Source organism: Lipotes vexillifer, unplaced genomic scaffold (genome assembly GCF_000442215.2).
Source record: "Lipotes vexillifer unplaced genomic scaffold, Lipotes_vexillifer_v1.1 scaffold412, whole genome shotgun sequence".
In the NCBI taxonomy this organism is placed as follows: Eukaryota; Metazoa; Chordata; class Mammalia; order Artiodactyla; family Lipotidae; genus Lipotes; species Lipotes vexillifer.
Window position 1 is genome coordinate 1899402 of NW_006798464.1, and position 13954 is coordinate 1913355.

The 13954-nt window shown below is 42.1% G+C and overlaps 1 protein-coding gene across 1 annotated transcript in view; it reads right to left on the reverse strand.

The window, feature by feature from the left end:
- Positions 1 to 13954, reverse strand: part of IQGAP1 (IQ motif containing GTPase activating protein 1) — a 103248-nt gene that overhangs the window by 6514 nt on the left and 82780 nt on the right. The window contains exons 27-36 of the mRNA XM_007470561.1: positions 12491 to 12631; positions 12314 to 12398; positions 10962 to 11194; positions 10246 to 10378; positions 9131 to 9233; positions 8292 to 8427; positions 7808 to 7895; positions 4705 to 4917; positions 3437 to 3603; positions 1170 to 1292 (exon numbers count right to left, since the gene is read on the reverse strand). Coding sequence (XP_007470623.1) covers positions 1170 to 1292; positions 3437 to 3603; positions 4705 to 4917; positions 7808 to 7895; positions 8292 to 8427; positions 9131 to 9233; positions 10246 to 10378; positions 10962 to 11194; positions 12314 to 12398; positions 12491 to 12631 — 1422 coding nt within the window. The remainder of the gene's footprint in view (positions 1 to 1169; positions 1293 to 3436; positions 3604 to 4704; positions 4918 to 7807; positions 7896 to 8291; positions 8428 to 9130; positions 9234 to 10245; positions 10379 to 10961; positions 11195 to 12313; positions 12399 to 12490; positions 12632 to 13954) is intronic.

Genomic DNA, 13954 nt, shown 5'->3' on the forward strand with positions numbered 1-13954 from the left:
AAAAAAAAAAAAAAAAAAAAAAAAGTTAAGGTGGTAAATTTTATGTTTTGTGTTTTTTACAATAAAAAAATATTTTTATACTCTGACCAAAAATTACATTTTTAGGCATCTATGATACAAAAAAAATACAATAATCTGAGGTAGAATCAAAGATTTACATATAAAGGTGTTATCACATGTGTAATAATGTAAAAAGTAAAATCAACTTAAAATGTTCTACAACAGGTAAATGGCTAAATTAAAACTACAATATGGAATATTATGTGGTCATTAAAAAGTATACTTTCAAACTATGTGAAAAATGCTCACAATGTTATGAGGAAAAAGCTGGATACATGACTATAAACAGTATCACCCAAATTTATGTTAAAAAAAAAGTAGGAAGGTAAGTAAGTAATCATAGATAGTCTTTATGTGAATAGAGGCACAGAAGAAAATATACTAAAATGATTTCAGTGGCTATCTTTGGCTTTTTGGATTATAGGTGCTTTTTCTTTTTCTTTATGCTTTACCAAATTTTCAAAGTTCAACAGTGAATACATATTATTTTAGAATCAGAAAAATATAAAAGTTTTTTGAAGCAAAATTTAAAAAAAAAATTTAAACAGACACAGTAACAGAAAGCTAAGCTGCCTGAGATCACAGGGTTGACTGAGCAGGTACTCAATAAAATGCTTGTTAATGGCAGCTGGGCCAGGACCTGAGGGAGGATGGTAAGGTCAGGTCAGGTCCATGAACCACATGTAAAGCAAGCTGGTGCTTCCCAGAAAAGATGAGGGTAAGCCCCTGGTTCATGCCTCAAGTGGAATAAAGTACACTCCTCTTCTTGTTATTCTTTATTTATCCTTGGTTTAGGCACAGAAAAAAAAAAAAATGGAAGGAATGGCTTCCTGCTTTAAAGAGGAAAAGTAGGATGTCCTGAGACAAATGTTCCACAAACAAGGAAAAGAAATACCTCTCTTCTATGACAGGCAAATTAACTCTGAGTATTAGGCCAAATTCTGTACATAATTAATTAATTACTTATTTTAATTAATCAATTATAAACACATATAAAATATAAAAATGATTATCCAGATAAGAGAAATAAAGTCAATAAGATAAAGATATGACAAATGCAGAAATAAAAAAATCAATATATAAAACAAAGTTAAAAAGCAAATACTCACTGATTCACTTGCAGGTCCTCAATTTCCAGAAGAACTCCTTTTTCATGTAGTCTTGCTGCCGTGTATTTTAGAGAAATCTTTTTGCTTTTCTTTCCTTTCATTTCCCTAGGCTTTTTGGAGACCCTGTAAAAATCACATTATGTCACTTTCTATAGGTAACTATCTACTATGAATCTTTGTTGGTAACTCAAGGATATGAAGTCAGAAAACAAACTTCCCATACACAAGCGTAAGTAACAAACCAATTCTAAAATGGCAAATAAATGCTAGGATTCGCCTAAGCAATATCTCTGCAAAACAGGGAAACATTACTAAATTGCTTTTGCCTTTGATTTAAATTATACATTTGAGAACACATGATGAATTTGACCGTGTCTGAATCCTTCTATGTCCCTCTCAGAACCTAAGCACGTAAAGTAAGTGTGAGGGCTTCTAACGCCAGCCTGAGGGAACTGTACTGAACCCCAAGGGAGTCACTCTAAGCCCCTTGGCTGTGCAGAGAAAAAATAAAAATATTTTAGAATACGAAATTTTTAAAAGCATTTAAGCCAGCATAGCAATTACAGAGGAATGGGAGCAAGGAAAAAGAAACAGATGTCAGAAGGCTGTTGGGATAATCAAGGCGAGAAATGGTAAGAAGAGTAAGCAAAGGAAGAATACAGATGAATGAGAATGGTATCTGGGACTCTCAAGGGAAGGGTCTCAAGAACTGGGGCAGAAAAGCTGGTAGTTGTGTAAAAGGTAATAAATCCCTATGGCTGGCAACTGAAATATCTATCAAAATCACAACTGCACAAAAATGTTAACCCAGCAATTACATTTCTAGAAATTTGTCTTCAAAAACATGCCTACATTTGCAAAATGACATATGTACAAGAGGTTATTTGGGGCAGAACTTTTTATAATAACTGGAAACAATGTAAATGTCTATTAATGGAGAATTGATTAAGCATAGTTATATTTATCTATACAATGGAATACCATGCAGCCATTAAAAAAGAAATGAGAACCTAGCTCTGTCTGCTTAGAAGGCCTGAAACAAAAATGATTCTGTGGCACTGAGCACATCTGGTGCCTAAATTTTGGTTTCTAAATACCATTCTTCATTAAAAGGAACCAGGGGGCTTCCCTGGTGGCACAGTGGTTGAGAGTCCGCCTGCTGATGCAGGGGACATGGGTTCGTGCCCCGGTCCGGGGGGATCCCACATGCCGCAGAGCGGCTGGGCCCGTGAGCCATGGCCGCTGAGCCCGCGTGTCCGGAGCCTGTGCTCCGCAACGGTAGAGGCCGCAGCAGTGAGAGGCCCATGTACCACCAAAAAAAAAAAAAAAAAAAAAGAGCCAGGGATGCTTGGAGAAATAGCTAATTCCAAAGCCCAGGGAGGGAAAAGTAAAAATTGAACCAGAAACATCTTGTGCCACAAAGTCACGAAGTGCTCAAAGAATGATGGGGACATTTCAAAAGGACACAGGCACCAACTCTGCAAGCTGGGTTAGGTGGACATGATTTTCACCACTTCACAACAGCCCTGCCTCACTCCATGAAGCCTTCAGGGAGGGAGAGGAAAAGCACAGACAGAAGAGTAAGCAAGCTATAGAGAGGGGAAGCTGATGTGGCAAAATGTTAAGTACAAGTGAATCTAGGTGAAAGGTATATGGGTGTTTATTGTTCTATTCACTGAAACTTTCTGGGGTTTCAAAATTCTCAAAATGAAAAGTGTGGAGTAAATAATAAACTAACCCTTCTAATAAGCAGAACCTGTGCTTAATCACTTCACCTCTCTGGATTTTCAATTTCCCTCCCTATAAAATGGGCAGGCTGAGTGGTTTGTGGCCAGCAACAAGGAGGCTGCATCAGATCTTCCTTGGCAGCTGAAAAAAAATCATGGTCTGGGAGCCTGTGTCCAGGAGGTGTAGAGGCCAGGGAATCTAATTGTTTATGATGTTCCTTAAGTGATTTTTGAGGCACAACCTGGTTTGGGGGCCACTAAATGATCCCTTTCCAAGATTCTTTAATTTCTAGAGCCAAGAAGATATTTTGGAACACAGGATGCTTAGAAATAGGCATCCTTGAAATCCTCCACACATTATTTATTTACATCATACCATAACAAACGGAACTAGGAAATTACACAAACAATTAGAAGAAAAATAAAGGACTATTGCAATAAATAGATCCAGTGTGCTGTAAATAAAATTTTCCTATGTCACTTCAGTTGCCTCTACTTCTTTTTCCCCTGACATTGATTCTTCAAAACAAAAATACTCACTTGCCCTTGCTGGCTAAGTTATCCAAGCAGGTTTTGATGTAGCTTTTATAGTAGTCCACCTGCTCTCCATAAAAAGTGGCCTTAGAGTTCAGAGCAGCGTACGTCTGCTGCAGTTTCACCAGTTCAGCCTTTCTCCTCTGTCGGTATCTCCGCTGATTCCGAATATCCTGAGACATAATTATTAAAATTACAAAAATAATATCATGTGCATCTTGAATCATTAATGCTAGAACCCAGCAGCGCTTAACTTTGCCTTGCTTGACCACACATTTTTAATAGACAGCAATTCTTTTTTTCTCACTCATCTCGAAAATTTTTAAAGATTTTTGCCCATATATCTGGAGAAAACCATAATTCAAAAAGACACGTGCACCCCAATGTTAACTGCAGCACCATCTACAAGAGACAGGACATGGAAGAACCCAGATGTCCATCAACAGAGGAATGGATAAAAAAGATGTGGCACGTATATACAATGGAACACCACTCACCCATAAAAAAGAACGAAATAATGCCACCTGCAGCAACATGGATGGACTTAGAGACCATCATACTAAGTGAAGTAAGTCAGACATAGAAAGGCAAACATCATATGATATTGCTTATATGTGGAATCTAAAAAAGTTAGCAATTTTATGTTCAAAAATTAACAAAGAAATTCAGATCTCATCAATTTTTTCCCCATTTCTATTTAATGAGGCAGGGAAATGTGTTACTTATACTGACCTCCACATTCTCATAATCGACTTGCAAAGCTGGTTTAAACCTCTTAAATATGTTGTCAGGAGAGGGAGAAAAAGATAACTTTAATATAACAATTACCAAGCTTGCAGTTGTGCATGGTGTGATTTTAGGGCGACAGCAGAGAATGCCTAAACTTCTCAGCCTGTGCCAGAGCCCCTTACTTGAGAAGATTCACACAAATCAAGGATTTGATGATTAACTTGATGTTAATTTATATTTCACAGTAATCATTAAAAAGATCTGGAGGAATTCTTTAAGGCCAAAGACAAACTGAGACATAGGAAGCTCTAATTAAGGTTTTCTCCCTACTAATTTAGGCCATGGAATAAGCCATCAAAGGGCAGGCTAGGACCTCATGTTGGAAGAGTCAGAAACGATTCCCCAGAGGAGAGGACTCTAATCTCCTCTCCTGAAGGTACGTTGAACTGAAGGTTCGTTGTCACCGGAACAGCTACTGTCTCCTGACAAGCCTCTGAGACAGCTTTAAACCTGGCCAGGCCGTCGCTGTCCCGCAAATGCCGTACCCTGGCAATGTCGTTGATCAGTTCCTGGTATCTGTTCTTTGGGTCCATGGTGCCGAGTTCTGTTAGCTTCTTCAAGCCTGACTGGATCTTCTCCTTCTTCTCCTGAAGAGTGAGGTTGCTGTCTTCCCTTGCAGATTTTGACTTTTTCATCTTGTCAGGAGTTTTGGCGTCACGGATAGCACGTCTCTGCATGGCCCTCTGGTGTTCTGCTTCCTACAGTAAGAAAAAGAAGTTCGTGGCAAGGTCTCCACACTGAACCACACTTGAATTTATAAAGCTCTCAAACTCTATTCTGGGGCACTCCCCTGGTGGCGCAGTGGTTAAGACGCCGCGCTCCCAATGCAGGGGGCCTGGGTTCGATCCCTGGTCAGGGAACTAGACCCCACGTGCATGCCGCAACTAGGAGTTCACATGCCACAACTGTCTGACTCCAGTTTATGCATGCAGCAAAGGAGCCTGCGTGCCACAACTAAGGAGCCCGCCTGCCACAACTGAGACCCAACGCAAGCAAGCAAATAAATAAATAAATATTTTAAAAACAAACAAACAAACAACTCTATTCTGGAAATAGAGGGGAACAAACTTACCCCCACCCCCGACAACTGACAAAGAAACTGCATGAAGCAGAGGCAGCTCTCTTTTCATCTAGAAGAGAAACATCTATGAAGTCAGATGTTGGCTTCTTAGGGCTTCTTTCCTGGACAGGAGATTGGACTCTGGGTACAAAACCCCTCGTTTTTTCCCTATCACACTGGGGACATGGAAATCATTTAATTTTATTTGAAACCCGGCTTGATGAACGTTATAACCATACCAATGCAACACCAGTGGTCAGTAAATTCTTGCTAATCCTTTTTGCTACCTCGTCCCAGCTGAATCACACTCAAGCCTTCCCTCTTTCAAACATGCTGCAAACGCCAGTAAAGAGACCCTTCTCATATCTGCTGTCTCCTAGTCACCAACCAACGTTTGTCTGTTATGTTCCCACCCAACAAACAATCCACACTTGCTGTTGCAGTCTTTCAGCACTTTCCTCGCAGTCTGGCTTCTCTCACCACCAATTCTCGTTACCATTCCGCCCATCCCCAATCCAGTGCCTTTTCTTAGTTGTTGCCGTGATCATATTCTCCACACTTTTTCCTTGCCCTAAGCATGGGCTGGTACGTCCAAGTGGCCCATGGTCATTTCTTTGTAAGTGTTCTCTCTCAAAACTTCAATGATCACCTCTATGCTGATAGATCCCAGCATATGGCTAAGGCTCTGGTACCATATTTTGAACTGTTTGTACTGGGGATGTTTACATTTGGAAAGGTTTGTAGTTCAGACTTGTAATTTTTCCCGAACTGGAGCAATTCCTTTCCCAATATTCCCTTTTCTTCTAATGTCAAAACTACTCTTCATCAGATAACGCAAAGAGCATAAACTGGAGTCAGACAGAACCCGATTCAAGTTTGGTTCTGCCACTACAAGTGAATTATCTTGGGCGAGTTATTTAACCTCTAGGGGTCTTAGTTTTGTCATCTGTGAAAGGAGGATGAAAAGACTCACCTCATAGGGATAGTGCAAGGATTACAGGAAAGAACACAGGTGAAAGCACCAAACTAATAGCAGATTCTCAGTAAAGACCAGTTCCTTCTTCCCTACTTCAAACTTCCTTCCAAGTTAAACCAGTTGCAGTTACTGGTTATGCCTCTTTTCCTGCCCGTCACACACATCTAATGAGTCACAGCATCTAAAAGCTAATAATTCATTTAAAACTGGTTTTCAGGGGCTTCCCTGGTGGCGCAGTGCTTGAGAGTCCGCCTGCCGATGCAGGAGACGCGGGTTCGTGCCCCGTTTCGGGAGGATCCCACGTGCCGCGGAGCGGCTGGGCCCGTGAGCCATGGCCGCTGGGCCTGCGCGTCCGGAGCCTGTGCTCCGCAAATGGGAGAGGCCACAGCGGTGAGAGGCCCGCATAACGCAAGAAAAAAAAAAAAAAAAAAACTGGTTTTCAAATAGTCCTCCCTGCGGCCTTAAGGGTTTCCCAGGGAGATGCCAAGAGTCCTGGAGGGTGGGCTTCCAAGGGCCCATCCCTGGGGCTGCCAGAGTAGCTCCAATTTTACCTCTTTTATATGTTGGGCTTCCAAATACATTGTTACTTAATGAAAAGGATTCCCATGCTCAAAAAATTGAAAACGAATGACTTGACTTACTTTTCTCATTTTATAAACATGAAACAGAAGCCTTAAACGTGACCCATCCGTCCCTCCCCACTGCTGTGCCACCCCTCACCCAATTGGACCTGGAACCCTATCACACACACAGATGACTCAACTACCATCTGCTCTGACAGCACTGCAAAATTAATCAATATCAAATGGTCCCAAAGTTTACAAAGGTCCTTTACTCCTGTCTCTCTGGTGCCAAATTCCTAAGTTTTGGGTTCTACATAATGTGTCCTCACGTTTAATTTCTCACTACTCACCCTCACCCACACCTTCATTCTAGATATGTAGGTCTGGTCACATCATGCTCTGCCCTCCATTGTGTCTCTGTTCACAGGGACTCCCCGGTCTAGAACGTCCCTCCTGTCTACATGCATGTTCTTTGTAAGTTTGGTTCAAGTCCCATACCTCCCTGCTGCTTTGCTCCTCACTGGCCTCTTGCTTTAATTTCTAGCATTTTTAGGGCCAAAACCATAGTGAATTTTCAGTGGTTTTCTAACTGTTTCAGGGGCATATGTCACACATCTCCAACTAAGTTCACAGAACATAGGAGCCACATTCTATTCTTTTCTCCTATCTACCAAGGCACTTAATAAAATTCTAACTATATAGTATTCAATAAATTACTGGGCAGACTCACTGATTCTGCCTCAGGTTAAATTAAAGCACACACACAGACTGCATGTAAGTGCCAGTGAGCTTTGTGCCCTAGAAACAACCACCTCTGGATTTAGGAACCAACAACTTTCTCAATAAGCCCTAAATGCCACCACATCCAGGCCCACCTTCCAGTGACCACCTCTCGCCACCTATGTCCCACCTCCTCAGCCCTGTCACGTGCCTATCACAGGAGCACCTATGCATCTTACTGTGGTACCTGGTAAACCCCCAAACTTTACCTGTTCACTGGTGGCTGGTGTTTCTAGGATTTCAGTCAAGGTCTCTCCCGGCTGGAACCGGATGACATCCACAATCAAACGTTTTGTGCTAAAAGGAGGTGTGGGAAGCATTTAAACATTAGCAGCTGTCCTACTTCCTTCGAACGGACCTCAACAGGAGCAGAACAAACACTACCTCACAGAGTCCCACTGGGCAGCCCTAATGCAAGGTACGCAAAGTCCCAGGCTTACTTACACAGCTATGACAGAGTGGGTACCAAGGTTAGGATTTCCAAGCTACAAATTCATTTCAGCATATTATTATCAAATAAGGCAAGTAAGCCCTTTGTTAAGTATAATACATGAGGTGACTGGAAATGTATGAGGCTTAAATGGCTGAGATGATCATTTTAGGGATGAACAAGAGGACTCATTCACCAAGACAAAGGGACAGAAGGGATCACTGGGTTACACTTACTCTGTTCCTCCTCCTTCCAATACTCACTTCAGTAAGATGGTCCGAGCGTCCATTTCTGCATTCTCATCTCCAGGCACATCAAACTTGTTGGTCAGTGTGAGAGACACTTCTGTCTTAGCGAGTGCCTCCTTATTTGGGTCATTTAAATTACCAGAGCCTTCTCCTAAAGTTTTGGGAGGGTAGAAAGAATCAATACCGTAAACAGAGGAGACATTGGAGAGCAGATAATAATTCAAGTAAAAGATAATGCAAGTTTAAGAAGGTAATTGAATAAGCCTATATGTACACTGTGGTGAGGACACCTTTTACTGATAAATAAAATATTATGCCAAATGATAAAGGCAAAGGATCCATAATAAAATAACTTAACAAATGTTTGAGAAATCATTTCAACACTGTAACATTTCTCTCTCAAAATACGCTGTTCAGGGACTTCCCTGGTGGCACAGTGGTTGACATTCCACGCTCCCCATGCAGGGGGCCCAGGTTCGATCCCTGATCAGGGAACTAGATCCCACATGCATGCTGCAAATGAGAGTTCGCATGCCACAACTGAGGAGCCCGCCTGCTGCAACTGAGGAGCCTGCCTGCCACAACTAAGACCCAGTGCAACCAAATAAATAAATATCAAAAAAAAAATACTCTGTTCATTTCCTTTATAGGACTTATAAATTTCTAGTTACATGATTATATGTATCTATGCATTTAAAATGATCTCTTCCACTGGACTTCAGTTCCTAACAGATAGGGATCACATCTGTTTTCTTCCCTGATGTGTATTCAGTGTAGAAACAGAGGAGGTGACAATTACCGCACTCCTGCCAATCTCCTCTCTCAGCTTCTGGGCAGTTAAGTCAGAACTTTACCTATTAGGGACTCGATGGTGGGCACATCGCCAAGGTCATCCAGCAGCTCATGGATTGGATCATTGTGCTCCGGGGCAATGGCATCCTGGTGATCTAACAGGAGCTGCATCCAACATCCAGGGATCAATTCCATTTACACACTCAACCCACTAGCCCCCATCCCCATCCACAATGCCTAACAGCACAAAAGAGGTTAGATAACAAAACTCCCATATTCAAAGAACAGAAAAATCAATCCTTAACAAACTAACCCAAATAAACAATATGATATATAAAGCAACACATTGGCCCGTGATGAATGACATATGTTACGACATATGAAGAGGAGATACTGGTACTCAACCTTACAGATATAAAGGATTTAAATGTACCCTATATAAGAAAGAACAAGGAAACTCACAGACTTCAATATCCAAGTCATCAATATTCCCTACAACCAGTTCAAATGACTCACATTCATACTTTTACTTAAAGTTTCCAGTATATAATATCTTTTAATTCAGAAAAAAAGTGCATCAGATCAACATTATCATTATTTTAGGGGTATTCGGCAAAGCCTTAAGAAGCTATTATCCCGGGTGACGTCATCAGAAATGACAATCCCTGAAATTTCATTTTATTTCCTTATTTCCTGTTCTATATGCCCCCAAGGGGGAATGAATTATAAAAAAGTGGGGGGGAAGGAGTAACCAAGGGAAAATCACTCAAAGGTGACACAGAGGAAAAAGGTGGTATTCTAGATCATGTTAGAAAAGTAAGACAGAGGGCCAGGGTAAAAAGAAGGACCAATAAAAACAGTATTTTATCAAGTCACTATATCAGGGGTCACAATGGAGATTCTAAAGCCCAGCCATGGGGATTCTGATTCAGCTGGCCTGTGGTGGGGTTCAGGAAACTTCATTTTTAATAACCAGCCCAGATGATTCTGATGCAGGTGGCCTGGGGATCACTTCAAGAAAGTTAAGGATACTAAGCAAAGGAAGATAAACAACAAGGCAGATGTGATGTCAGTAAGATCAAACTGAGATCTCTGGCTTCCAGAGATAACAGGCAGCAGCCGGAGAAGGCAATTAAGACAGAGCAATGAAATTAAATCATTAAAGAAAAATACTTACAGTGTGGGTGTTGATGATTTCACCGATGGAAATGTAGATCACAGGTTTGGTGAGGGTCACTAAATCAGAGTACTCATCCACATTAAATTTATCCTGAAGCTCTGGGACATCACAAGCAGTTTGGAAAAACCGTCTGAAAATAAACACAGGAGCCAGGCCCCAACAAGTGACACATGTGTGAGAAGTTGACAAAGGACATCCCACAAACCTCTGGGGCAGTGAGTTCAAACAGAAGCCAGTCAAGACAGTTAATTCTAGGGAAACTGCTGCATGTTCGTTGTGCTTAACAGCCTTGGGACGTTGGTTCTCTTTCCACTTTGTTTTAGTTCTACCCACAAGAACTGCTCAACCATAATTTAAAACAGTTCTCACACACCTGCGTTGTTAGCAGAACCAACTGTCTAAGACAACGTCCCAAACTCGAACTCTCAACTGAATGTTTAATTTACAAATATTTAAAGCACTCTCCAATTCTTCTCTGATTACAAAGTAACACGTGCCTAATGTAGACCTATGTTAAGTACAGTCTATTTCATAGGAATACATTTTAATAGCTCAAACATCCTCTTCATCATCCCCTGGAGCTCTGAGCACATGAGATGTATACAACACTGCAGTCCAGGGAATGCTGGGCGTGGTATTTAATCTTGTCTTTACCTTCAGAGTTAGAAACACGCCCACAGAATCTTTCAAGTACCTTGTCCCTTTCCCCTTACCTGAATTTCTGGTAGGACTGGGAAAGATATTCGTTAATGATGCTTAAGTGAGCATTATCTCCCAGAAACATCTTATTGGAAGCTGCATGCTGAAGCATCTTTGCAATGGAGCCAAGATTTCGGCGTTGGTCTGTGGTAAGCTGGCCTCCTGCTGACAGGTCGATGATGTCAAAGGCATCAGGAGCAACAATGGCTGGATTCATGTATCGATAGTAAAGCAAGTTACCAATAATCTGGGAACAGAGGAAAAAGAAATGGGTGTTAAAAACCATTCCACCAAGTAAGCCGTAAATGACTTTGCTAGCAAAAAAACCCCAGAAAATGTGGTCCTGTGAGAAAAAATTAAACACTACACACACACACACACACACACACACACACACACACTCTCTTTCTCTCAAGGCCTGAAACTAAAACGACCAAACACCCCTTGGCTAGATGCAGAAAAAAAGAAAATGAGAACAGAACTGAAAATCACGACAATGAAAGAGCAGATTCAGAAGGTAAAAATGATAGAATTAAAGTCTGTTACTGAGCATTTTAGGGCATCCTTTGTTCACATACCATGGCAGCAAATAAGGCTGCTGTCAACCACATGCACTTTTCATTTTCAGGCAGATGGGCTTTCATTTTAAGAAGCTAATGAACATAGCTAAAATAAATCCTTGAACACGACCTAATTAGCAGAGCATAACCTGTCCAACCCCCATCATCCTCATGCTGCAGACTTCAAAGGCGCACAAGTTCATGCCTCTGAAATTAAAGTCACTCAACACACATCTCTTCCACAGAATTATTCAAGGACAGTCACAGCATTTCCCCTAGAGTTTCATTCAGAAAAAAATAAAAATTCACCTGAACAGAAAGTCTAGAATCGAGGCCTCACTGTAGGAAAGCACAGAACTAGGAGAGAAGAAAAAAGCGTTCAGGTTAAAAAAAAAGAAGAAGAAGGAAAAAAAAAGGAGGGAGCATAGCTGAGTAAGAAAGAATTATCAGCAACGGCCTTAGCGGAAACAACTGCGCTTGCTACCATTCACCTGGCCACCAGCAGAGGGAGCAATTCTTCAGCGAAAAGATAGGACTCAAAGAAATGTATCTCAAGACAGGAAAATCCATCTTCTCTACTTGTTTGAGGTCTGTGTGCCATTCAAACAACACAGGAACTATATAGGAACTAAAAGAGGTATCATTTACTATTTACAAACACTCAAAATCTCACAATCAACGGCAAGCTACTGACGAAATCTAGGTTAAGGTCCTTAATGAAAGTCTAAGGTCAGGCCTAGTCTTAGAACTTTTTCCTCAAAGGGCTATTATTGGTAAGGCAAGAATGTGCCAGCTTTCAGTCTTACCTTCAGCAGCTCATCTTCACCAGCATCAGGGAACTTCTCATGTAACGAGTCCTTCAGCACTTTGGCAATGAAGCGCATCCCGTAACTGTGGGGTGGACAAAACGTAATGAGAAGGGCCAGGGAGCAGAAGGCCACTAATTCTGGGCTCAACAGGGGGTCACAGCTAACAGCACTCACGGGATTTTGTCCACAGAGCTGATGATGGCTGACAGGAACTTGTCCGTCACGGCCCGCATGTTCCTGATGGAGTTGTCTAACCGTGTCCTGACTTCTTCATGAGCCAGAGCCTGCTCTGGGGTCACATCATAGGGTAGTTTGCTGGGAAAGCAGAAATTACCCCCATGTATGTTAGACCAACAGCCAGGAACAGCCTGAGGCGAGACTGTGTCTTTCATAAACAGAAAGACCCAGAGAGAGTAGGTAATTTTGTTGTGCTCGTAGAGCTGGTAAATGGTGGGGCCAGAATTGGAGCTCAGGTTTTCAACTGTGAATTGGGTGCCTTAAACTATGTGCCAGGCACTTGGGATAAAAGGTACTGGAGACATGAAAGCTTCTCGAGTCTCTCACAGTCTGGTGGAAGAGACACACAAATAAGTATCTGTAAACACACTGCACTACAAAGAAGCAGCTGACCATAAGTGCTACAGTGCCGCAGAGAAGAGGCTTCTATTCAGACTGGAGAAATCAAGGAAGACTTCCATAAGGAAGGGACATAGGAACTTAGGAAAAAGGGAGAAGAAAGGTCTTCTGGGAAGGAAGATCAAATGCAAAGAAAGGGAACAGGAAGGAGAAATGAGGGTGGAAGAGTAAACAGGGGCCAGATCATGGAGGGCCCTGTATATGATGCTAAGAAATCTGGACTTTCCTAGAAGCCATGGAGAGCCATTAAGAGACAGATCTGAATTTTGAAGAGGATTGCTCTGATCCACCATGAGAAATGAACTAAAGATGGACAGTCACAGATGAAAGAGCTAGAAGACTAGTGCTACAGCCTGATCAAGAAATGATGAGAGCATGGGACTTCCCTAGTGGTCAGGTGGTTAGGACTCTGTGCTTACACTGCAGGGGGCATGGGTTCGATCCCTGGTTGGGGAACTAGGATCTCGCATGCCACGCGGCATGCCCCCCCACAAAAAAAATGATGAGGACATGAACAAGGATGCAAGCAGTGGGGACCAAGGAGACAGATCTGAGAGATATTAAGGAGACACAATCAATGGGACATGGTGACCCTTTAGGTACTGGTGAGGGAGCTGAAGAGATCATTCAGGAGAAGGCCCTGAGTCAGAAGGAACTGACAAGAGAATAGTAGATGTGCTAGAACACTGGGCCTAGGCTTAATCAGGAAGGAAACAAGGACAGGAGGGAGCTGAAAGACAAAAATGAATTGCAAGGGTCCCAGTGTGGTACTTTCAATCAGGTCAAAAAGCAGTAATGATTATCTTGGTGGCCTAAATCCAATCACAAGCGCCCTAATAAGAGAGAGGCGGAGGGAGATTTGGTGCACACAGAAGAGGAGGCAATGTGGCGACGGGGGAGGGCAGGCAGAGACTGGAGTGATACAGCCACAAGGCCAGGATTGCCAATAGCCACCTGAAGCTGAAGAGGCAGGGGACGAATTTTCCACTAGAGCCACTGGAG